This window comes from Leptonychotes weddellii, chromosome 3 (genome assembly GCF_054177405.1).
Source record: "Leptonychotes weddellii isolate Sample4059 chromosome 3, ASM5417740v2, whole genome shotgun sequence".
Classification (NCBI taxonomy): domain Eukaryota; kingdom Metazoa; phylum Chordata; class Mammalia; order Carnivora; family Phocidae; genus Leptonychotes; species Leptonychotes weddellii.
Window position 1 is genome coordinate 43,831,050 of NC_138371.1, and position 27,265 is coordinate 43,858,314.

General features: G+C 36.6%; 1 protein-coding gene and 1 long non-coding RNA gene across 4 annotated transcripts in view; one reads left to right on the forward strand and one right to left on the reverse strand.

Annotated features, from left to right (window-relative positions):
* LOC145720504 (uncharacterized) overlaps nucleotides 1-27,265 on the forward strand; it is a 507,675-nt gene that overhangs the window by 449,944 nt on the left and 30,466 nt on the right. For all 3 annotated transcript variants that reach the window (XR_014143477.1, XR_014143478.1, XR_014143476.1), the window contains exon 3: nucleotides 3,860-3,978. This is a non-coding gene — a long non-coding RNA (uncharacterized LOC145720504). The remainder of the gene's footprint in view (nucleotides 1-3,859; nucleotides 3,979-27,265) is intronic.
* Nucleotides 1-27,265, reverse strand: part of FSIP2 (fibrous sheath interacting protein 2) — a 93,278-nt gene that overhangs the window by 64,635 nt on the left and 1,378 nt on the right. The window contains exons 3-9 of the mRNA XM_006726943.3: nucleotides 24,396-24,557; nucleotides 23,603-23,692; nucleotides 22,220-22,359; nucleotides 20,966-21,107; nucleotides 20,342-20,452; nucleotides 17,759-17,879; nucleotides 8,511-8,600 (exon numbers count right to left, since the gene is read on the reverse strand). Of these exons, the coding sequence (XP_006727006.2) occupies nucleotides 8,511-8,600; nucleotides 17,759-17,879; nucleotides 20,342-20,452; nucleotides 20,966-21,107; nucleotides 22,220-22,359; nucleotides 23,603-23,692; nucleotides 24,396-24,557 (856 nt within the window). The remainder of the gene's footprint in view (nucleotides 1-8,510; nucleotides 8,601-17,758; nucleotides 17,880-20,341; nucleotides 20,453-20,965; nucleotides 21,108-22,219; nucleotides 22,360-23,602; nucleotides 23,693-24,395; nucleotides 24,558-27,265) is intronic.

Sequence of the window (27,265 nt, forward strand, 5' to 3'; positions counted from 1 at the left end):
CCTCTGATAAAAGCTATCTTCAAATCTCTAGAGCTGATACTCTAATTTATATTGATCACTTTCCCTTAAGTTTTTGGAACAAGATTAAGATGTACACAATCACCATTTTATTCAACAGTATTCTGGAGGTGCTAGCCAGCAAGAAAAAGGAAATGAAAAGTGAGTCCAAGTAAATCCCAGCAGACTATGTTGTAGAAACTAGAAAGCTCATTCTAAAATTTATATGGAGATATAAAGGCCCTATAATAAGCAAGTCAGCCTAGAAGAACCACGAATGTTAGAGAACTCAAACTGCCAAATTTCAAGACTTATTATAAAGCTACAGTAATTAAGAGAACATTGTATTCACATAAGAACAAATAGATAAATAAAACAGGAGACTTTCCACAAATAGGTCTGTCTGTATACCTATCATCTATATATGTTCACTTTATCTTTGCAAAAATTCCACTAAAACTCAATGATGTTGAAGCAATTGAATGTGTACAAGATAAGCTTGAATAAGCCTGTCTTCCCAGATAACAAGGAAGCTATCAAAAATCATTAGGGTTATGTCACAAAGGACTCCAGAATTATCCTAAAAGGAGATCCCACTGGGCAAAGTTATCAAAATTTCAGCATTAATAAACATAGTAACAGAATTGTATTGAAGCACATTGAATTTATTTAAATCTATAAATTCATAATGACACAAAACAAAACTAGTTGCTTACTGTTGGAGGATGCTACTGAAACAATTTACTATTTTGAAAACTGATAAATAATGGGAAAATATTAAGCATCAATCTGCTTTTCTGAAGTATCCTGTACCACACTGTAACCAAATAGTAGTTAAGAGGAAGTTTATTTTATACAAGTATTACAGTTAATCTATGAAGAAGGAATGATAGAATTAAAATATCCCAACTTTGCAACCTGTAATTAATTCATGGATCTAGGCCTTGAACATAAATGGCTGCTAACATTACAAAGAGAAAGAAAAGGAGATATTATATTCCACCTGATGGAAAGACTAACCACCATCTATGAATCAGTCTTGTTAGAGAAACTGAACCTGCAAAATGACAGCATAAGAAGACCCTGACCTCACCTTCTCCCTTGGACACACTAAATCTCCAGCTACATCTAGAACAACTCTCTCTGAAAAAGAGAGATAAAAAGGCCACATCTGGTTGAGAGGAGAGGCAGAGCCATGGTCTAACTGAAAACCCCACCCCCAGTGCAGCAACCCACAGGTTAGAGGGATTTCACAAATATGGAGCACATCCCTGAGTTTGAGCCCCCTAACCCTTGGGACCTGCACTGGAAAGATGAGCCCCCAAACATTTGACTTTAAAAATCAACATGGCTTATGTCTAGGAGATTCAAAGGGCATTGGGAAACTGAAACTCTGTTCCTAAAGGGCTTGTGCGCAGACTACTTATCCTGAGACCCAGCACAAAAGCAGCAGGCTGAAAAGCACTTAGACCATACATAAAGGAGATCCACTGGCTATTCTTAAAGCATTTGCTGGATGGGCAGAGGTTTGTTCCAACTCTCTCCAGGGAAGGAGGTGCTGGTTGGTGCTATTTTTACACTCTCCTACCTTGCTAAGTGCTGGCGATGCCAGATGCCATTTTTTACTCTCTTTACCCTGTTAGCACTGCTCCTGTGGCTCTGCCCCACTAAAGCCAGTGGGTGGGCTTGCCTGCCCCAACACTCCCCTGTGGCCCTGCCAAAGCCAGCAAGTACACGTAGTTCACAAGAGATACCCTTTGAATGCCTATCTCTGGTGGCCAAGGGGCCCTGTGTTTTGGGGCCCCAGGGGACTGAAGCAATCAGAGAGACAGTTCTTGGCAGGATGCTGCACAGACAACAGGTGAAATACATCCCCAGTCTTCTTTGACCACTCCCTTAAGACTGGGAGAGAGAGATGTTTTGCCTCATACATAGAAGCAAAGAATCAAGCGAAATTAGGAAATGGAGGAATGTGTTCCAAATTAAAGAACAAGAAGAGCCCCCAAAGAAAACTTTAAAAACAAAGATAAGTAATTTGCCTGATAAAGAGTTCAAAGTAATAGTAATAAAGATGCTCATGGATCTTGAGAGAAGAATGGATGAACACAGAGAGATCAACAAAGAGACAGAAAATACAAGAAAGTGCCAAACATTAAGTCATAGGGCTGAAGAATACAATAACTGAAATGAAAAAGACACTATAGGGGTTCAACCGCAGACTGGATGAAACAGAAGGAAGGGCTAGTGATCTGGAATACAGGTCAGTGGAACTCACCCAAACAGAGCAGCAAAAAGAAAAAAAAAGGTCAAAAAAATAGATTAAAGGACCTATAGGTACCTACTGGGATGCCAATTAGGCAAAAAAAGAAAAACAACAGGAATCCAAATTGGAATGGAAGAAGTAAAACTGTCACTATTTGTGAATGACACGATTTTATATATTGAAAAGGTATTATGCTAAGTGAAACAAATCAGAGAAAGACAAATACCATGTAATTTCACTTATATGTGGAATCTAAAAAATAAAACAGATAAACGAAACCAAACTCACAAATGCAAAGAACAGATTGGTGGTTGACAGACGGGGCAGGGTTAGGGGTGAGGAATGGGAGAAGTGGGTCAGGATGTACAAATGTCCAGTCACAAAATAAGTAAGTCATGGGAATGTAATATACAGCACAGTGACTATAGTCAACAATATTGTATTGCATATTATGTAACTTTATACTGTGACAGGGGGAAACTAGACTTACTGTGGGATCATTTTGCAGTGTATACAAATATCAAATCATTATGTTGTATACCTGAAACTAAGATAATGTTATATGTCAATTATACCTCAATAAAAAAAAAAAAACCTGAACGTGTATAGATCTAACTAATACTTTACAGGAAATACAGAAGAAATAATATACATTATTTACATACAGATACAATCAGCAAAAGTCCGGTCTGTGAGGAACTCAACAGGACAAGCAACTCAGTTTCTTCAACAAATAAACCATTAATAAAAGGAGGCAGGGAGGGAGGGAGAAGGGTATGTGGAAGAAGAACCTATTAGATTAAGATTCGGGAGACATAACAAATTATTGTAATGCATGTCAATGTAGATTCAAACTAACATCAAAGTATTTTTGTGACATTTATGAGATCATTGGAAAGTTGAATACGGATTTATTTTATTACATTAAAGGATTATTTGTGCCATGTGATAATGGTATTGTTGCTATGCATTTAAAAAATCCTTATCTTGGGGCGCCTGGGTGGCTCAGTCCGTTAAGCAGCTGCTTTCGGCTCAGGTCATGATCCTGGGGTCTTGGGATCGAGCCCCACATCTGGCTCCCTGCTCAGCAGAGAGCCTGTTTCTCCCTCTCCATCTGCCTGTCACTCTGTCTACTTGTGCTCTCTCTCTGTCAAATAAATAAATAAAATCTTTAAAAAAAACAAATAAATAAAAATAAAAAAAATAAAAAATCCTTATCTTTTAGATACCTATTTTCATATTAATGGGATGTGCTTTGGAACAACAAGGCAGCAGAGAGAGGTTGAGGGCATAGACAAAACAAAATTATTCATGAGTTGTTGTTGAAGTTGAATGATAAGCACATTAAGGGTACTGCTGGTTTTTACTTATTTTTGAAGTGTTTAATAAGAAAAGCTAAAAAAAAGCCATTAACAAAACTGGAAATATTTGCTGTAAATAAACAAAAAATTAACATCAGTCATATTGAATTCATAACTTCTGTCATCAAAAGATAAAAGAATAGAAAAAATTATAAATTAGAAGAAGTTATTTATACTATATATATGTATATAATAGACAAATGTCTAGGATGGCTTTAAATATCTTTCAAATCCACAGGAAAAAGAAAACCCAGTAGGAAAATGGACAAGAGATTTGAAAAGATAACTTCTCAGAAGAGGAAACATGACCCAGAAATCCCATATCTAGGCATATAACCCCGAGAGAATCTCCTTTCTGTGAGTACCATGAGATTTTTTATATATATATGAATGTTCATATATATATGAATGTTAAGGGCAATATTGTTCAAATAACAAATACTTCCCTCAACAGAAAAACAAATGTATAAATTGTGGTATATCCACACAATGGGATAAGATCAGTTGTGAAATAAAATAAAATGTCAGGCAGCACAGAGATAAAACTTCTGAAATATAATGCTGGGTTTTGTAAAAAGCAAGTCACATAAGACTGGATACAACAGCATATAAATTACATTAAAATATTTTAATGGTATTTATGTTTATATGTGTATATATAGTTTAAGGGTATACACTCATGTAGTAAATATATTTTAAAATAATGGTTATGACAATCACCAGATTTGGACAGTATTTCTTTCTGTGGGAGAAGGAAATCTGCTTTAAAGAAATTTGGCAAAAGATATAAACTTACAGCTTAAGGAAATTCAGTGAACCTTAAAACAGAAAAAAAAAAAAAAGAAAGAAATCCACACTAAGACATATCAAAATCAAGCTGCTAAAAACTATTTCCCACCCCCAAAAATCTTAACAACCAGAGAAAAATGTCACCTTACTTATAGAGGATCAACAATTCAAATATGGCTCATATCTCATCCGAACCATGGAAACACAATGAAATGGAACAACAGTTTTCAAGTTCGGGGAAAAAAAATCTCAACTTACAATTCTATATCAAATGAAAACACTATCATTCAGGAATGAAGGTAAAGTAAAAACATTCTTAGATGAAGGGAAATTAATATGATTCAGTGCCAGAAAATCTGTTCTAAAAGAGATTCTAAGGGAGGTTCTATAGACTAAAAAAATGATATTGGAACGAAACCTGGGATATCAGAAATTAAAAGGCATTCAAAATGGTAACTATCTGAGTGAACATAATAGGCTAGTCTTCTATTTAGTTATTTAAAATAAAACTTATTACATTCTCTGAGTGGATGTTTGATGTAGGTAGATGTAATACATAGGACAACTATAACAAAGGGAAGAGGGATAAGGAGTGACAAAATTTTCACATTCCACTTAAAGGGTTAAATATTTATTTATAGTTGATTGTGAAAAGCTTAGTACATTGTTATCTGGAACAACCCTAAAAAAAAAATCTGTACAAATTTGTGCCATGTGATAATGGTATTGTTGCTATGCATTTAAAAAATCCTTATCTTGGGGCGCCTGGGTGGCTCAGTCCGTTAAGCGGCTGCTTTCGGCACAAATTTGTACAGATTTTTTTTTTAGGGTTGTTCCAGATAACAATGTACAAAGAGACATAGTAAAACAACAGTCATGGACAGGGGTGCTTGCTCAGTCAGTTGAGTGTCCTACTTTTGATTTTGGCTCAGGTCGTGATCTCAGGGTGGTGAGATCAAGCTCCACATCTGTCTTGGCACTCAGCAGGGAGTCTGCTTGGGGATTCTCTCCCTCACTCTCCCTCTGCCCCTCCCCTGACTTGTGCACTCTCTCTCTAAAATAAATAAATTAATTAAAAAAAAAAGTTATGGACAACTGGAAAACAAATTTTAAAAATGTCCTGTATAATAGTATGAAAGAAATGAAGTACTTATGTATAAATATAACACAACATATACAAGATCTCTATGCTGAAAACTATAAAAACATGAAAGAAATCAAGTACAACTAAAGAAACAGAGTTACTATGTTTATGGATTGGAAGACCAAGACCTGTAAAGATTTATTTTCTCCTCAAAATGATCTATAGATTGATTTAATGTACTTCATTCAAAAATCCCAGGATAATTTTTGTAGACAAGCTGATCATACAATTTATATGCAAAAGGCAAATTAATTAAAATAGTCCTTAAATTTTGAGGGAAAAATAGTTAGTAGAATTACACTACCTGAATTTAAGACAGTAAAAAGGTACAATAATTAAGATAGTGCAGTATTGGCAAAGGGATAGACACATAAATTGATTAATGGAACAGAAAATGAAAAGGTAAATCACAGACTGAGAGAAAATATTTGCAAATCACATATCTGAAAAAGACTTGTATTCATAATATATAAATAACTCCTAAACTCAACAGTGAGAAAACCAACCAATTAAAAATGAGCAAAAACTTCAACAGATACTTTACCAAGCAGGGTTTACAAAAGGCAAACACATATGAAAAGATAGTCATCATCATTAGCCATTAAGGAAATGCAAATAAAATCACGATGAGATACCACTACATCTATTAGAATGACTAAAATAAAAAGTTGCTGGAATGCGTGGATGGCTCAGTTAGTTAAACATCTGCCTTCGGCTCAGGTCATGATCCTGTGGTTCTGGGATCGAGTCCTGCATCAGGCTCCTTGCTCAGCAGGGAGCCTGCTTCTCCCTCTGCCCACCACTCCCCCTGCTTGTGCTTGCTCTCTCTGCCAAATAAATAAATAAAACCTTTTTTTAAAAATTGCTGAAAATACTAATGGTAGCAGGACTGCATAGCAAATGGATCTCTCATGCATTACTGATGAGAATGCAAAATATTATAGGCATTCTGGAAAGCAGTTGGACAGCTCTTTATAAACTTGAACATATATTTACCATATGACTCAACAATCCCTTATTTATACAAAAAGCTGACTAAAAATACTTCTGATTTTTCTATTCATAATCACCAAAACCTGGAAATAACCCAAATTTCCTTCAACTGATGAATGTACACACAAATTCTGGTGCATACATACAATGGAATACTACTCAGAGATTCAAAAGGAGTAAACTATCAATGCATGCAATAACTTGAATAAATTTCGAACACTGAATGAAAGAAGACATTATCAAAATGTCAAATACTATAAGATTCTATTTCTAAGACATGCTTCAAAGGGAAAAGAACTATAGTGATGAAGAACAATCAGTGGTTACCTAGCGTTATTAGTGGGAGGGAGGAATGTATGACAGCAAAAGGAAAGTTTTGGGATGTTGTGATTGTAATGACTGAATCTTACATGATTGTGGTAGAGATCACACAAATCCATACATGTGTTTGGATGCAATTATACAAAAAAAAATCCATTTTGCCTTAGATAATTTGAAAAAACAAAGTGAACACCTCAGGATCTTTTTGGGAGAAATAAGAAAACAGACACAAGATCAGAAGCAAGAAATACAGGGAATTCAGGGCTCAGAACTCATATTGGAGAGTTGCCAGCTACAAAATGTGGGGCAAATTACCCATAGGACTAAAAAAGCTGTGATACTGTACAGAGTTCATACTCAGGGTTCAATGATGAAAAGTAAGGTTTGATTGCAATGACTAGGAAAGAGAGGCACTTCTAATAATATACAATGACTTGTGCTGTCACTGATGTATAGTTCTAAGATTCACAAAAAAATGATTCACAAGGCACTCTTAGAGTGAAGACCTCTCACCCCAAGACAGGTGTCAGTAGAGTTTCAGAATTCATCTTTTAATGGAATGTTTCCCAACTATGCTTAATTAAATTTACAGGTTTGATCCCTGAACAATTGTCACAGACTGGTAGCCTGGTAAGAATGAAAACAGTATTTTCCATCTACCATACTCTCCTAATAGCACTAGAATTTTTGTCATCAGTAAGACCAGTCTGTGTTGCATTAAACACTAGAGTTTTAGAAGATCACTCTGTGTGAGATAACTGCTTTGGAAACTGAGAATTTAGTTTCATTGTCTATATTTAGTGTGGCGGAGGGGTTGGTGTTGTCATAATTTTGTATGTTGTAGTAACTCTGGTGTCTTAAAAAAATGTCTTTGAACTTTAAATATAGGACCCATGAAGCTTAGTGTTGAATTAATTCTACCTCAGTGGTCCTGAGAGTGGAAGACAGCTTCCACTAAAGCATCCTTGTCACTCCCCAGGTTTCTAAGTCTTGATGAGATTAATCAAATTACCTCATCAGGGAGGAAAGATTTTGGACTTTTTTTTTCTTTAGATTTGAACTGATAAGGCCAAAGGAATTTTAACTTTTATACTTTAATTTTTCCCTGGAAACTTGATAGTGGGAGCAGATTCATATTGTTTAATTTTTAACAGTCTCATACTTTTGATAGCATATTATTTGGGGGAGTTTTATGCTGTAATTTGGGTTCCTGGTTTAATCCAACGAGCTTAATAGACAATATCAAGTAACACAGCATGAGATAAATAATAAATAGGGTTCACAGTGGCTTTGGAGTTAATTTCTGACCCACCTCAGTTTTCTAAAATAATTTTGAGCATTATTAAAACTATTTTGCAATTTGTTGGGTTTCATATACTGTTTCTTTAACAGCAATAGACTCTTCATTTGATTTTTCTAAAGTGATGACATAATGTTAAGTTTAGAACACAAAATCAGTAACTAGAGATCAAATTCTGAAAGCAAGAGAGATTGTGTCATTATTGGTAAGCATCACTCTAAATCAGTCATTTGACAACTGAAAACAGAAGATTTAAGGCATTAAAAGCATTTAAGCAAAAGATGCTATCTCAGTCTTTCCCCAAATTACTACTTAGTATTTCTTATTAAAATATTCAATTACCATATACTCCTTTACTTGCTGTCTGGTCATCAACAGTGTAAATTAAGTTTTGATTATCATAAGTCTTCTTTTTGTTCTTTGGATAATAAGCTTAAAGAAATGTAATAAAACATGTATTTTTAATAATAGTGATGAAAGAATTACCCAGGATAGACTATTTCTTCATGCCCAAGAAGAAGTGAGCCTTATGCTAATTTGTATGTGGTACTGTGGGGAGGCATTGGAAAAAATGGAGAGATGTGAAATGGGAAGACAATTACTCTTGAAATATTATCCTTCAAGTTAAAAGATATACTTGGAGGGACAGAATTTTCTTCTGGTAGAGAGGAAAGCTACACAGAGACCAACTGTAACATGTCATTTCCTATTTGTGGGGGTGCATACCAACATAGCTACTGGCTTGAAACCCACTAGCCCACAGTGACTATTGGAGTTCTTGGATGTGCCTCCCAGCCTGGCATAAGCAACTGTATACATACTCCTCCTTTGTGATAGAGGTAATTGTATTTCCTGTTTCTAATCATTTAAGGAGGGCAAAGGCTCCTCACATCAAGTGTACTCAATTACACTTTCATTAGAGATGTTTTCATTAGAGATATAAAATGTGAGAGTGATCTATCTCCCCACTGGACCAAATTCACCCTTCCTCTCTCATTCTCTCTGTCTCTCTGAAAAAATGTCTACTTAGTGGAAGATGACAATGTTACTTGGAAGTACAATTCAATTTCACTTGTAAAATAGATATTCTTCTGTCACCTTGATAATATAAATTCATTTACATCCTCTTCAAAAGAGGGGTTCTGGGGCACCTGGGTGGCTCAGTTGGTTAAGCAGCTGCCTTTGGCTCAGGTCATGATCCCAGGGTCCTGGGATCAAGCCCCACATCGGGCTCCCTGATCAGTGGAGAGCCTGCTTCTCCCTCTGCCCGCTGCTCTGCCTACTTGTGCTCTCTCTCTCTCTGTCAAATAAATAAATAAAATCTTAAAAAAAAAGAGGGGTTCTGAGGGAAAAAAAGATGGCAGAGGAGTAGGGGACCCTACTCCAACCAGTCCCCTGAAGTGAGCTGGCTTTATCTACCAGACCATTCTGAACACCCATGGAATCAGCCTGAGATGTAAGAAGATAGATCTGGATCTCTACAAACAGAATATCGCTGGCAGTTGATTTTGACGTATGATGCAGGGAGCCATGATTAGGTGGGCAGACATTGGAAGATAAATGGAAGGGGGAGGAAGCCTCAGGGATTCTGCACCACTGGAGCATGAAAGCCTCCCACGCTGGGGACCGGGCACCGACTTACAGACTGGTAGCAGCAGGGAAGGGACTTTAGGGCAGCGCCCCCGGACTGAAACTTGGAGCTGCAGGAGCGCATGTGCGAACTGGGGGTGGCTGGCGGTTTTAGAAGCACAGAGGACAGAGACCTGCCTGGACCTGGAAGCGAGGACTGGGAGCACTGCTGAGGGGTGCACAACCCAGGATGCAGTGGTTTTAGCAGCACAGACAGAAACGGAGACAGTGTGGCCTGGAAAGCTCACTGAAGAACAGACTGTGATCTCTCTGCTTGAGGCAGAGGGTTGGAAATGATCTCTTCTTCTCTGACTCTCAGAAGAGACATGGAAATCCAGCAGGGAAAGCCGCTAGAGAACAAAAGCCCCCCCAAAACTGGTTTTCACTAAGACCATCCCCCCACACAGGGGGGCAGGGCAACTCTGCCCAAACAGGGTTGCCTGAGTAACAGCACAGCAGGCCCCTCCCCCAGAAGACAGGCTGGGAAAACAAGAGGTCAACCCTAAGGTCCCTATAAAACAGGTGCATCTTGCTTGGCTTGTGATCAATAATTTGGATTCTGTACATTCCCTCAACCACCCCTCAACAGAATGACTAAGAGGAAGAACCCCCCAAATAGGAAGGAATCAGAGACTGTGACTTCTGCTACAGATTTACAAATGGATATAGATATAAGCAAGATGTCAGAAATAGACTTCAGGGTAACAGTTATGAAGACGATAGCTAGAATGGAGAAATTGATTAATGGCAACATAGAGTCTTTAAGGGCAGAAATGAGAGCTGACCTGGCAGAACTTAAAAATGCTATCAGTGAGATCCAATCTAATCTAGATACTCTAATAGCTAGGGTAAACAAGGCAGAAGACCGAATTACTGATCTAGAAGACAAAATGATAGAAAAGAATAAGCATGACGAGGCCTGGAAGAAACAGCTTAAAATCCATGAAAACAGAATGAGAGAAATAAAGTGACACCATGAAACGTTCCAATGTCAGAATTACTGGCATCCCTGAAGGGGTGGAGAGAGAGGGAGGACTAGAAGATATATTTGAGCAAATCGTAGCTGAGAACTTCCCTAATCTGGGGAATGAAACAAGCATTCATGTCCTAGAGGGAGAGAGCACCCCTCCCAAGATCAAGGAAAACAGGCCAATGCCCTGGCATGTAATAGTAAAACTCGCAAAGCTTAGAACAAAGGAAACCATCTTAAGGGAAGTTAGGGGGAAGAGATTCCTTACGTACACAGGGAAGAACATCAGAATAATGTCAGACCAATCCACAGAGACCTGGCAAGCCAGAAAGGCCTGGCAAGACTATATTCAGGGTACTAAATGAGAATAACATGCAGCCAAGAATACTTTACCAGGCAAGGCTGTCATTTAGAATGGATGGAGAGATGCAGAGCTTCCAAGACCAGCAGAAACTGAAAGAATATGTGACCACTAAGCTGGCCCTGCAAGAAATATTAAAGGGGGTTCTATAAAAGGAGAAAGGCCCCAAGAGTGATATACAACAGAAATTTACAGAGACTATCTATAGAAACAAGGTCTTCACAGACAACATGATGACAATTAATTCATATCTTTAAATAATCACTCTCAATGTGAACGGCCTAAATGCTCCCATAAAACAGCACAGGGTTGCACGTTGGATAATAAGACAAGACCCATCCATATGCTGTCTACAAGAGACTCATTTTGAACCTAAAGATACATCCGGACTGAAAGTGAAGGGATGGAAATCCATCTTCCATGCCAACGGACCTCAAAAGAAAGCTGGGGTAACAATTCTTATATCAGACAAATTAGATTTTAAGCTAAAGACTGTATTAAGAGATACAGAGGGACATTATATCATTCTTAAAGGATCTATCCAACCAGAAGATCTAACAATTGTAAATATCTAAGCCCCCAACATGGGAGGAGCCAACTACATAAGCCAACTGTTAACCAAAATAAAGAGACATATTGATAATAATATATTAATAGGAGACTGCAATACTCCACTCTCAGCAATAGACAGATCATCTAAGCCAAAAATCAACAAGGAAACAAGAGCTTTGAATGACACACTGGACAGATGGACCGCATAGATATATACAGAACATTCCACCCTAAAACGAGAGAATACTCATTCTTATCGAGTGCACATGTAACTTTCTCCAGAATAGACCACATATTGGGTCATAAATCAGGTCTCAAATGATACCAAAAGATTGAGATTATTCCCTTCATATTCTCAGACCATAATGCTTTGAAACTGGAACTCAACCACAAGAAAAAATTTGGCAGAAATTCAAACACTTGGAAGCTAAAGACCACTCTGCTTAAGAATGTTTGAGTCAACCAGGAAATCAAAGAACTTAAACTACTCATGGAAATTAATGAGAATGAAAACACATTGGTCCAAACCCTATGGGATACTGCAAAGGCCGTCCTCAGGGGGGAAATACATAGCCATCTAAGCCTCACTCAAAAAAAGAGAAAAATTCCGAATTCACCAACTAACTTTACACCTTAAAGAACTAGAGAAAAAACAACAGGGGCACCTGGGTGGCTCAGATGGTTAAGTGTCTGCCTTCGGCTCAGGTCATGATCCCAGGATCCGGGGATCGAGCCCCACATCAGGCTCCCTGCTGAGCGGGGAGCCTGCTTCTCCTTCTCCCTCTGCCTGCCACTCCCCCTGCTTGTACTCTCTCTCTGTCAAATGAAAAATAAGAAAAAAATCTTAATAAAAAAAGAAAAAACAACAAATGATGCCTAAGCCACACATTAGAAGAGAAATAATTAGGATTAGAACAGAGATCAATGAAATAGAAACCAGAAATACAGTAGAGCAGATCAACGAAACTAGAAGCTGGTTCTTTGAAAGAATTAGTAAGATCGATAAACCTCTGGCCAGACTTACCCAAAAGAAAAGAGAAAGGACCCAAATTAATAAAATTATGAATGAAAGGGTAGAGATCACAACTAACACCAAGGAAACAGAAACAATTATTAGAAATTATTATTAGGAACTATATGCCAATAAATTAAGCAACCTTGAAGAAATGGATGCCTTCCTGGAAACCTATAAACTACCAAGACTGAAACAGGAAGAAATTGACAACCTGAATAGACCAATAACCAGTAATGAGATTGAAGCACTGATCAAAAACTTCCCCCAAAACAGGAGTCCAGGACCTGATGGATTCCCTGGGGAATCCTACCAAACATTCAAAGAAGAAATAAACCTATTCTCCTGAAGCTGTCTCAAAAAATAGAAATAGAAGGGAAGTTTCCACACTCATTCTATGATGCCAGCATTACCTTGATTCCCAAACCAGGCAAGACCGCATCAAAAAGGAGAATTACAGACTGATATCCCTGATGAAGATGGATGCCAAAATTTTCAACAAAATCCTAGCTAATGGGATCCAACAGTACATTAAAAGGATCATCTACCACGACCAAGTGGGATTTATTCTTGGGATGCAAGCGTGGTTCAACATTCGCAAATCAATCAATGTGATAGAACACATTAATAAGAGGAGACAGATGAAGCATATGGTCCTCTCAATTGATGCAGAAAAAGCATTTGAGAAAATACAGTATCCTTTCCTGATTAAAACTCTCCAGAGTATAGGATAGAGAGGACATTCCTCAATTTCATAAAAACCATCTATGAAAAACCCAGTGAATATCATTCTCAATTCCCTTAAGATTGGGAATACGACAGGGATGCCCACTCTCACCACTATTGTTCATCATAGTACTAGAAGTCCTAGCAACAGCAATCAGACAACAATAAGAAATAAAAGGTATTCAAATTGGCAAAGAAGTCAAACTCTCTCTCTTCGCAGATGAGATGATACTTTATGTGGAAAACCCAAAAGACTCCACCCCCAAATTACTAGAACTCATACAGCAATGCAGTAATGTGGCAGGATACAAAATCAATGCGCAGATATCAGTTGCTTTCTTATACACTAACAATGTAACTGTAGAAAGAGAAATTAGAGAATCTATTCCATTTACAATAGCACCAAAACCCATAAGATACCTGGGAATAAACCTAACCAAGAGGTTAGGATCAATACTCCAGGAACTACAGAACACTCATGAAAGAAATTGAAGAAGACACAGAAAGATGGAAAAACATCCCATGCTCATGGATCAGAAGAATAAACGTTAAAATGTCTATGCTGCCCAGAGCAATCTATACCTTCAATGCCATTCCTGGAACAAACAATCCTAAAATTTGTATGGAACCAGAAAAGACCCAAATGGCCAAGGAAATGTTGAAAAAGAAAAACAAAGCTGGGGGCATCACATTGCCGGATTTCAAGCTATATTACAAAGCCGTGATCACTAAGACAGCATGGTACTGGCACAAAAACAGACACATAGACCAATGGAACAAAATAGAGAGCCCAGATATGGACCCTCAACTCTATGGTCAACTAATCTTTGACAAAGCAGGAAAAAATATCGAATGGAAAAAGACAGTCTCTTCAATAAATGGTGCTGGGAAAATTGGACAACTATATACAGAAGAATGAAATTTGACCATTCTCTTACACCATACACAAAGATAAACTCAAAATGGATGAAAGACCTCAATGAGAGACAGGAATCCATCAAAAATCCAGAGGAGAACGTAGGCAGTAACCTCTTCAACATCAGCCACAGCAAGTTCTTTCAAGACACGTCTCCAAAGGCAAGGGAAACAAAAGCGAAAATGAACTTTTGGGACTTCATCAAGATAAAAAGCTTCTGCACAGCAAAAGAAACAGTCAACAAAACTAAGAGGCTACCCATGGAATGAGAGAAGATATTTGCCAATGACACTACAGTCAAAGGGCTGATGTCCAATATCTATAAAGAACTTCTCAAACTCAGCCCCTAAAAAACGAATAATCAAGTCAAAAAATGGGCAGAAGATATGAACAGACACTTTTCAAAAGAAGACATACAAATGGCTAATGGACACATGAAAAAATGTTCATCATCATTAGCCATCAGGGAAATTCAAATCAAAACCACACTGAGATACCACCTTACTTCAGTTAGAATGGGAAAAATTGACATGGAAAAAAACAACAAATGTTGGAGAGGTTGTGGAGAGGGGGGACCCTCTTACACTGTTGATGGGAATGTAAGTTGGTACAGCCACTTTGGAAAACAGTGTGGAGGTTCCTCAAAAAATTAAAATAGAGCTACCCTATGGCCCAGAAATTGCATTCCTGGGTATTTACCCCAAATATACAGATGTAGTGAAAAGAAGGGTCATATGCACCCCAATGTTCATAGCAGCAATATCCACAATAGCCAAACTGTGGAAAGAGCCGAGAGGCCCTTCAACAGATGAATGGATAAGGAAGATGTGGTCCATATATTCAATGGAACAGTACTCAGACATCAGAAAGGATGAATACCCAACTTTTACATCAACATGGATGGGAGTGGAGGAGATTATACTGTGTGATAATATCAGAGAAAGTCAATTATCATATGGTTTCACTTATTTGTGGAACATAAGGAATAGCATGGAGGATATTAGGAGAAGGAAGGGAAAAATGAAGGGGGGAAATCGGAGGGGGAGATGAACCATGAGAGACTATGGATGCCGAGAAACAAACTGAGGGTTTTAGAAGGGGTGGATGGATTAGCCTGGTGATGGGTATTAAGTAGGGCACATATTGCATGGAGCACTGGGTGTTATATGCAAACAATGAATCATGGAACACTACATCAAAAACTAATGATGCACTCTATGGTGACTAACATAACGTAATAAAAAAATAAAAATTAAAAAACAAAAGAGGGGTTCTGAGGTAACAAAGATCTAAAATGTCTACTTTAAACTCTTTTCCTATTAAATGAGACAGTTATCAGTTGAAGATGTAGGGATGTATATTGTTACTAAAGTGGTTTCTTTTTTTTAAAGGTTTTATTTTTTTATTTGAGAGAGAGAGAGAGAGTGAGAGGGAGAAGGAGAAGGAGAGAGAATCTGAAGCAGACTCTGCACTGAGCACAGAGCCTGATGTAAGGCTTGATCCCACAACCAGGAGATCATGACCTGACCTGAAACCAAGAGTCAGATGCTTAACTGACTGAGCCACCCAGGCGCCCCTAAAGTGGTTTTTTTTCTGAAGCATGAGATTGTTGTCATTATTTCAATGAGCTGAATAGATTGAATTAGTCCATTTAGCAAATATATATTTTATATACACACACATACATACATACATATAGTACTATTTGTTCTGTGAATACAAAAGTGGGAGTTAGAATATTATGGGTGATTAAGACAGTGGGAAATATGTAATAAGTGTATGGAGAATGATACAAAGAACTATAAAGGATTCAAAGGAGAAGGATCTTTTTTTTTTTTTAAAGATTTTATTTATTTATTTGACAGAGAGAGAGCACAAGCAGGGGGAGCTGCAGGCAGAGGGAGAGGGAGAAGCAGGCTTCCTGCTGAGCAGAGAACCTGATATGGGGCTCGATCCCAGAGCCCTGGGATCATGACCTGAATCGAAATCAGATTCTTAACCAACTGAGCCACCCAGGCGCCCCAGAGAAGGATCTTCCAATTAGGGTTATTAAGAAAGACTTTGTGGAGTGTCATTTATAGTGGAGCTAAAAGAATTGTGGGATAGGGATAGATGGACAGTGAGCACATCACTCCAGGCTAAGAAAATTGGACAAAGACTGGCACAGAAGAAAAGTTACTTGTGTTTTAGGAATGGTCAGTGGTCTCGTTTGATTGGACAATGAAATAAATTGAGAGCTTACTATGCTAGGGCTAGAGCTTTTGAGATTTTATGAGAATTTAGGAATAGTATTTTTGTTTTCAGATGATGAAACTTAGCTCAAAGAGGTTAAGTAATTTGTCCAAGCTATTTACATGGCTAGATAATGGGAAAGCAGGGTTTGGACTTCAGCAGTTTGGCTCCAGAGCCTATGCACATCACCCTTAGATCATAGCTTCCTTCTTCCAGCAGGTAGTGTGAAATAAAGCTGAAAAGTTAGGTTTGGGTTGGCCTCTAGATGGTGTTGAATGGTTGCCTCAAAAGTCTGAGCTTCATTTAAGAGGTAATGGGAATCTTTACATTTTGGGGCTGGAAGAAAGCCTCAGGACAGATTTAAAGTCTTATTAGTAGCAGCATGAAAAATGGATTTGAAGTAGGTAGAAAAAAGAGCCAATGGAGACTAGTTAGTAATCTACTGGAGAGATGCAAGGAGGCTCTCACCTAAAAACAGGATTGATGGGATAGAGATAGGATTGATGGGATGGAAGATGATCTTACTCTTTCCTAAAACTACATAGTCATGATAATTAAAGCAAGTTTACATTTTTGCATTCTGGCCATGAAATTGTAATTAATATCATTAATTAATTTAATTTAATAAATTCACTATATTTTATAATGTTATAAATTAAAAAAAGCTGGTAGAGATTGGGCATAGAAAAGTCATGATTGGATGCCCCTCCTTTAAACTCTTCATTTCCTTCTTTTTTCTTTCCTTCCTTACTTTCCCTTCTTCTCTACCTCCTCCCTTCCTTATTCCCCAATCTCCTGCCCCCCCCTCCGTTTTCGTCTGATATTGTCCTTTCTGGCTGGCAACATAGTAGATCACCATGTTGGTATACAATAGCAATTATCTTACACACGAGTTTTTAAAGTTTCAGTAGCAAAAAAATACATTATTTTTATTATATGTAAGTTGGTTAGAACTACAGTATAGGCAAGCTTGTCTACTGAACCACTTGATAAGATTATTTTACTTTGTTTTAATTTTTGCATATGTCTGCTTTTCAAGTTGAACTGTCATAGAGAAATGCCTAGAACTGTGCCTAGCACAAAGCAAATAGCAATTGTAAGCAAACAGAATTTTACAAAAGGATTTTTAAGTAAATATATAAATAAGCATTTTCTACATAGCTCTATCAGCTTTTAATATTCTCACGTTCACAGTATGTTCCATCTTGTCCTCTGTAATGAAATGTGTCATTTCTCATCTCTTCTCCTTTAAAGCTGTCTTCTTGCATTTTTTGTAAATGATAAGCCATTTTTTTCTCTAGAAGGGCTTGTTTCTAAAATATTAATATATATATATATAAGTTAACATCAGCTTCCTGTTTAAAAATGCAAGACAAATCTTTAAAATGTGAGAGTGTATTTTGGAAATCAACAGTCACTCCTGTCCTGTGACTTGTAAAGTTACATGGTACAAATTTCCATCTGTGATAAAACATGAAAACTTAGATATAGTTACCTCACTGTATACCTTCAGGAAACTGGTCCAGTCACAGATGAGGTAGGGTTTCTTAATCATAGCTATCCTGCAGAGCTTAGGCAATTTCTAAATCATCTTCAATGGGAGGGATTCCTGAGTAACTTAACCAAAAACACCCAGGCCTACCAGAGATACACATAATATATAAAATGTGACTTCCTTTTGTGAACCTCTGGGCTAATATTGACCCTGGATGTCTCAGAAAGGAAGTAACTGCACAGAGAAAGAACCCTAGAGATCCTCAAAGGGTTCCCTTGAGTATTCGGCAACAGATGCATCAGTACCAGTGTGTGAGGAAACTAAGCAAAGCCACACAAAGGATAGTACTAGAGGATTAGAGAGAACAGTGCTTGGCACCTGTCTATCACGCCTATTTTCACCAGCCACTCTGGAAGAACTTCGTAAGTCATAGGGTGTTGTGTAGAGTTCTAAAATGGGTCTTGCTTCTAGGACTAGGGAATAACTAGTCTCAGATTAAACATGGCTCTGGCCCCTCTAACAAATCTTAAAAAGCATGACCTATAACAATCAAACTGTTTCCAAAGAAATTATCTACATTCAAGAAAAAAGCTAAAGGATATTTAAAAGAATATGAAAATATTCAGCACCCAAAAAGTAAAATTCACCATATCTGGCATCCAATCAAAGAGTACCAAGCATAAAAAGCAGGGAAATATAACCCATAAAATGAGTGATCAATCAATCAATCAATCAAAATTGACCCATGACACGAATGTTAGAATTAAAGATAAGAATATTAAAACACAATTGTATTCCATATATTTACAAGGTAAAGAAAAGACATATAACATATAAAAGGGAAGAGAATCAATTTTTTAAATGTATGAGATGAGTAATATGAGATATGCATTAATAGTAAAAAATAGTTGCAGAAGAAGAGATTAATTAATGCAAATTTAGGAAAAGAAGCCATTCAAAAGGAAACAATGAGGAAAAAAAGTTACAAAATGAAAAGAGTATCAGCGAGATGTGGAACAATATCAACAACAATATGCCTGTAGAGAAGAGAGAAAGGGCAAAATAAATATTTGATAATAATGTCCATTATCATTTTCTCTATTCTGTGTTATAACAGAGGTTATAGTCAGTGCAATCAGGCAAAAAAAAAAGAAAAATGCATTCACATCCAAAGAGAAGAAATAAAACCACCTTTATTTGTAGACAACATAATCATTTATGTAGAATATCAATTGGCATCTAGAAATAAATTACTAGAATAAGTGATTTTGTCAATGCAAGATACAAGATGAATATAAAAAATTGCTTTTCTATATACTAACATCAAATAATCAGAATTTGAAATTAAAAATACCAATTATAATAGCATAAAAATTATGAAATACCTAAGGATGAATCTATCAAATCTATCAAAAGAAGTAAGAACTGTAAACTGCAAAAATTAAGGAAACCTAAATAAATGGAGAGAGATATTTGGTTCATGAGTTGGAAGACTCAATATTATCAAGACCTCAATTGTGCCCAAACTGACCTATAGAATCAACATAATTCTAATCAAAATCTTGGTAAGATTTCTTTGTAGAAATTGAAATGCTGATTCTAAAATTTATATTGAAATGTAAAGGGCTTAGATTAGCCAACACAACTTTAAAATAGAAAAACAGACTTAGAAGGTTAGCACTACTGATTTAAAGAATGATTAAAGGTATAATAATCAAGACAGTATAATAGACAAATAGGTCAAAGAGCAGAAAAGAGTCCAAAAATCAGTCTATACAACTGATTTTTGATAAAGATGCAAAGACAAAAAATCTTTTAAAGATTTCGATAACTGTAATTTAAGCACATACTTTGGAGTAAAATATATATATATATATATATAATTGACATTATATATAGAGAGAGAGACATTATATATATATATAAAATGTCAATCTCAAAAAGATTACAATACTAAGAAGTATACAGCAATGAATTGAAAACCTCTTGTATTAAAACGCAATTCAAAAAAAACAATTTAGAATAACTCCATTGGAAATATCTGGAATTCAAATAGCTCTGCCAATAACCTGGCTCAAGTAGCCTGTGGCATGACCATGCCTACCATCAGTGGTCATGTCTAATGGGCACTCCCAGTGCCAGCACTTGTTCCATTGCACTAGTTGCATATCATTTGGGGTAACTGGTCCATTGTTATCTCACAGAGTGTACTCCCAAATATCAAAACTGGCAAAAGCTTCTCTTCAAACAGCCCCAGTTAGAGGTTAAAGCTCACCCTACCTTCCTGTCACTCTCCTCTCTGCTTCTACGCCGTTGTTCCTCTATCCTAGCTTCTCTTTTAACATCTTCTCCAATCCTTGTTAGAAGTAACATCTCTTTTGTCTTCCATTCCTAGAGAGTATGAATGTTACTATACTCAGTATGTGTTCACAGTAAACCTTTGTATTCTTTCCACCACCAACAAGCAAATTAGAATAAGTAAGGGGCCTAACAGAAATCAGGTCAAGCATAATTAAAGTCATACACTGGGTTTAGGATGGCCTTTTCTTACGCACTCCTATTAGGAATGCAGGTATGGTTATTTTTTTACTAAAGCTAAATTTAAAAATTTTTCCACCCTATAATGAGGACTTTTGGGGAGTTAAATAGTGTCTAGCAACTTTCACAATCATCACTTTAATAGTAGATATTGGCTCATATATATATATATATATATATATATATATATATATATAGTTTGTGGTCAGCCTCATTATTTTATGTAACAACTTGGAAAAAAGATTAATGTGGATAAATGATTCAGACCTGAAATGACTTCAAGAAGTATGATGGAGAGGTAAATTACTTACAAATGAAACAACTGTATACAATTTTTCTCTAAATATTTTGAATTTGTTATCTCACCTCTTCAATTTTTCTACGAAGACTAAGTTTTCTCCTTGTGTATTCTCGCTGTCGTCTTTCTTCTCTATCCATCCGAAGTAGGCGTTGCTCTTCTGCTGTGTGCTCAAGTTGTTCTAATTCCCTATTTATCATATCCAAATATCTAAGTAAAAGTGCAAATACAAGTAAAGGTGAATTGGCTATTTCCCTTATGATGGCATCATCTCTGTTTTGATATTCTCAAACCAACTTCTTGCTTGCTTTTTATTTCTTAAGCTACAGGAATTTTACAGTTTTTCTGTCAGCTCTGCTCATGGACCTTTAAGCCAGCCTGACCCACCAACTCACTTTACTCCTTATACAAATCTCCCTATTATATAAGTATCTGTTATGGCACAGCCAATGGTAAAATGTGGAGCAAATTGATTAAAAACATTTTACACAGAAAGTATTCATAACTTTGTACATTTGGGAATATGGGTTTGCAAAGAAGCCTAAAGTAACTGAAACACTGACTTCAAATCTGGGAAAAAAAAACAGATCTGAGTTTCCTAATAAAAAGATGTATACTGGGTCCATTGTAATTTACAAGACCTTGAACAAATCTTCCATCTGTAGTCTGGGTCTCTGGTATTTCAATCTGTTTTATGGGCCTACCATGAAATTGAACTATGGAATATAAAAAGTCAGGCACTGCAGCCTCTCTCACTTTAATGGAAGAGGAGGAAAAAGACCAATAATATCCCTTCACTTCCTAAGAAGTGGTCTTGGTCATGGAATGGTAACGATTGAACGTTAGTAGATAATATCTTAGTTTAGAGAACGACAGTTTAGAGACGATGCATATTTATATTGGCATTAGATAAAGTTTCCTTTTTTGACTTTTCACTAACTTTCTCAAACTTAATGCTATCAGTCCTTAAAGATGATCATAAGAAGCTACTGTAGAAGCGTGTGCTAAAGATACTTTCTCTCCATCTACTACAATTGGAAGGACTTTGGATCTGATTTTGTTCTTCCAGTTATCAGTTTAGATTATCTTTTGGACTCACAACAACCCTGCCTTCTCTGGTAGAAATTTCTCTTTATAGCCTTGCTACCATAATTTCCCAATTCCCATACCTCTTGGTCTTTCTTCCTCTCCATAGTGGGAACAATTGTGGAGTTAAATAGTGTCTAGTTCTCTAAAAATCCTACCTTCAATTCTTTCTAGTACCTTCCTACATATTTGGGTCCACAATATATAAATGAAATATGCATTAACTTCAATCTTACCTGTGCCTTATTAATCGTTCCTGGTCCTTAATAGATTGGGTGCCTTCCTGTAACAACCAATTTTGGAATCGTGCAACATCAGAACGTCTAGGTATTTGACTGTTTTCCTGTAGTCTATTTACTTGCTTTGCAAGCATTTCCTATTAAGAAAAGTGTGTTATAATATACACATATACATAAATGTATGTAAATTTGACTATGTATATGTAAAATCTTCTTTTTACATTCTCAGAAATAAAACTGTCCTATCATATGCTTAGTAAAATTCCTGTACTTCGTGAATAGCTAATTCTGCTTAACTGCATTTAAACCTATTGTAGACAAGGACAACCAACCCAAAATAAAGATGTCTTTCTCTGAAAATGAATGATAAATACTTCACCTTATTTTTCTATCCATTCTGAAAAAAATAAATGATAATAAGGAAGGAGGGGAGGAGAAGCTCTAGGCAGAAGGGGGAAATTGGGTAAAATACAGAACATTTAATAGTATAGGGAAGTCATTATCATTCTCTACAACTCTCTCTTTTTTAAGATTTATTTATTTTAGAGAGAGAGCGTGAGTGCACAAGTAGGGGGAGGGAAAGAGGGAGAGAATCCTCAATCAGACTCTGCACTGAATGCGGAGCCCAACATGGGGCTCAATCCCAGCACTCATGAGATCATAATCTGAGCCAAAACCAAGAGTCAGATGCTCAACCCACTGAGCCACCCAGGCACCCCTCTACACAACCTTTGAACATAAATTTGTAAACGTACACGTACACACACATTTCTCGTTTTTATCCAACTCTCTTGACCCTAAAACCTGAATTCACTCATGCACATGTGCATGTGTGTACACACTCACACAAACTTTTTGAGTCAAAAATTGAAAGGAAGTCACTATCTATACCCACTCTACACCAAATCATTCCACTTCATTTTTAAGAACAACATTTTTTATTGAATGAACACAGCTGCATGTGTGTGGGTACACATACACAGTGTACATGTTCTTCCAGTCACCTATAGGACATGGTAATTATTCATACTCCTCCTCTCCTGTTACGCAAGCTGTTTTGGGGGCTCCAGCTGAAGAATCTTGCTGCCACAATACTCTTCCTATTGCTCTTAGCTCAGGTAGAAGTGACATATCTGAGTAGCAATTTAATTGCTAAATTATGCAAGCTACTATTGGCATATTAATAGATAACTGGGTCCCTTTTCTTTTCTTGGCTTAATATAGCAACCTCAAAATATTATTTATTCCTCTTCTAAATTTTAATTTGGAAAAAGTAGTTTGTCAGAATTAAAGGTAAAAATATATGAAAATATTTTGCATGCAAATAAAGCTTTCTTCCAAACCCTATGAAAAGAAACCAAATTTAAGTATTTAACTTACTTGATCTCTTATATAATTTCTTTCAAAGTCTAACTTTAAACTGGTAAGATATTGCCTGTACTTATTCAAGTCCCTCAAGGTACATACAATCTAAAAAACAAAACAACAGTAATGACAAAAATATATAAATACAAATATTTAAAAATCATAGCAATTACTTTCCTAGGAAAAATAGTAATACCATACCATTTGATAATATTTTGGTATTAAGAGTAATAAATTGCTAACGATTTTGTAAGCAGTAACTCTCTACAACTTTTAATCAACAGGAAATTTCTATCCAGATAACATTACTTTATTAATATGCATCATGATAGGGGATTTAGTACATACAACTGGAGTTATTAAAAGAAAATACTAATGTAATAATAATGTTTGACCCCAATAAGAATATAGTCCATCAAGATTCCATCAGGCTGATTTTACTAGGTTCCTATTTTGTCTCAAGTTTTTAAAAAGCTTATGGGACATAATCCTTGACAAGCATACAGTGACATTAGAGACAGAGAAAGAGGACTATGATACATTTGGGAAAATTACCTTTACAACCTGAAATTATTTGGTAATCATCTTTTGATATCATAAAGAAAAAAGGTGAGGGAAGAAGTAGTTTCATTTAGAAAAAACTATTGTCTGGTTTCCCTTGACCCAAATACTGAGTAATTTATGAAATTTCCCATTATTTCTCATGACCAAGTTAAAGGTGATACAGACCCCCCAGTGAGGTACAGAAGCAAGCTTTATCAAGTCTTGGAGGTTTGCAATGATTAAAAAGAATTAATCTTCAACCTACTTTATTATTGCTGGTGATATAGCCTCCTTTCTTTAATCTTCTCAGGATATCTTTGCGCTTATAGTATGCTCTTAAATGTGGATCATGAAGACTTTTATATTGGTTTTCCAAAAGTCGACAATAAGGATCAGTCAGGTTAAAACCGTAAGAAGGTCGAAAAAGCTGCAAACACAGATTTTAAAATATTATAAGGGTAAAGCTAATGAATTTCACTTTTAAATGTCAATCTATTGAAATGACTAGACTGTTCACTGAAAATAAAGCAGGCGAGAAGAATTTGAAGTGGGGAAGAACTGGCAACAGAAAAATTTGGATTAGGCAACATAAATTTATTATCCTGACTTCTTTTTCCCCACTGACCTGACTTATTCTAAAAACCTTCCCTCACTCAATTAATTCCTCCCCTGATCACTATCAGTCCCTGGCCCTGAGTCAGAGAAGAAAGGAAAAGAAAAGAAAGGAACTAGGATAAAATTTGTTTTAATGTATAAAGAAAGTGAAAGCTATGATTCTTCCTTTTCCTTTTCCCACTTCCAAGTCAAAGTACTCACTACGTTTAAAAGGATAAAGGGGTAATATTAATTATGATTATCTCAATAATCTGAAAATGAAGAAAATCGAAAGTCTTTCACCAAGATTCATGGAAACTTAAACCAAAAAAGTAGAAGTAAAACTCAGATGTTAAAGATAATGAATAGGTGGCGCCTGGGTGGCTCAGTCGTTAAGCGTCTGCCTTCGGCTCAGGTCATGATCCCAGGGTCCTGGGATCGAGTCCCACATCAGGCTCCCTGCTCCGCAGGAAGCCTGCTTCTCCCTCTCCCACTCCCCTTGCTTGTGTTTTCTTTCTCGCTGTGTCTCTGTCAAATAAATAAACAAAATCTTTTTTAAAAAAAGATAATGAATAAAGGTTATTGTGTAGGGTCTTATTTAAGGCAAGAAACCCAGTAGTCTCTGAGAGCACTACAGTTAGGAAAAAAATCAAGGTCTGTATTATAAAGTTCAACATATTGAAGAACCAATTATAAAAGATATTAATAAGGATTGAGGTTTCTTCATATGTGTAAAGACCAAATACAACCTTATACAGTAGTCATTAGCATATAAAAGGAAAATATCAGCTAATAGTCCTGTTTCTCTGTTACATTAGAGGAAACAGCTGAATTATCTCATCTCGTTTGTAAATTAAAACATTACCAAAGTGAGGTGTGTGTGTGTGTGTGTGTGTGTGTGTGTGAGTTCCGAGTCCATTTTTCAATGGCAGGATGGTGAAAATGGGTTTTGGGGAACCTCTGAAAGGGAAAAAGTAGAGGATGTAAGTAGGTGTGGAAGTTGTCCTAATATTGCCTTTGCATTCTTTCTTTTTGCTTTCCTTTAATTTTTTGTGGTGAGAAAAATGGAAGTTTTAGTCTAAAGTACAGTCAAAGCAGTACTTGGCTCAAGTGAAGGGCAACTGGAATGTGTGGAAGATGTGGCAAACTTGAGAGCACCTGACCTGTTTGCAGGCATTCAATTCCATTGATAAGCCCCCATGCATTGTGCACCAATCTAGATCTGGCTGCAGGTACTAGTTCGTGACCTCTGTGTTCAGCCTGGCAGTAGCCACCTCAGTCAGATTCTGAACACTAAGGAGCCTGGCTGGGTGGCACTCTATAAAGAACTCCCTCAAGCTATAGGTGGGAGGCTGTTTCATATATGGGCAAAGGGGCAGATTGGAGGAATATGATAGGATGCTAGCTTTCATTTTCCATTTAAAAGCTTCCTTGATAAGTTTCTGACTTCTTGCTTAACACAAGGCTTCAATCTCTTCCAAGGGCATACATCATAAAGCAAAATTCCCTAATTACTAATGTTTCCCTGAGAAGGCAAAGAAAAGAATCTCTTAGGAGTGTGTCTTGAATTCAGTGAGACCAGGTATAAAGCCCATACCTTTCCTGTAAGGGAAACAATCAACAATCATGACTCAAGAATGGATTGATTTTTTTTTTTTTAAGATGTTGACATTTAGCTGTCAACATCTCTTAGCTGTTGAACTTCAGCTGTGATGGTAGTATGTTTCTCAAGACCAAACTTGGGCTAATTACCTGTAAATAAGGAACACCTTTTAGACATATCCATTCATTAGAGCCAGGGTATGCATTCTGTTGTCAATTAAAGTGATTGGTTTTTCTTTAAAAAAAAAAACCTAAAAGTGTAAACGTAAAAAAATCACTTTATTGAGGAGATAGTACTGAAAGAAAAAGAAGGATCTCACAAAGTCAGTCTTCAGGGAAATAGTCTGGTGCTTGATTATGATTAAATGAAGATAGTTTGCGGGGAATGAATCTAATAAGGAATAGAGAGAACATCTTTTAAAAAAGTAGTTGGCAAGTGAATTAATGTTTGATAGAAATGGTAATTCAGCAAACAGTATATTTGACTAAACAGTTGAAAGACAGGGCTAAGTTTATACCCTGAAGAGTTTTCAAGCATGGTTTAGGAAAGCTAGTTTGTTTGGATGTGACTCAGCCAAACAGTGTGAGGTGGCTTATTTTTTGTTAGCTTGCTCTATTCTACTGGAACAAAGGGAAATTATGTATTTCCCAGAAACAAAACTTTAAGTGATCATGTTTATTAGGCAAGTATCAAATACCAAGAGGCCCCACTAATTTCTGATGACATCATAGATAGAAGGAGGGCACAAGGGTCACTCGGAATTCCTTCCTGTAAAATTTTTTGCACTATTGATCAAAGCAACCACTCAAAAAAAGAAATGTACTGAACCTCCTTCAGCATTGGTCACTGGGTCAAAGGCTGGGGAGGTTTGAGGGTAGAGGTAGTGCTGAGGACTAAGAATATGAAAGTTTGAGGGAAGCACACTCTACCCCAGTATG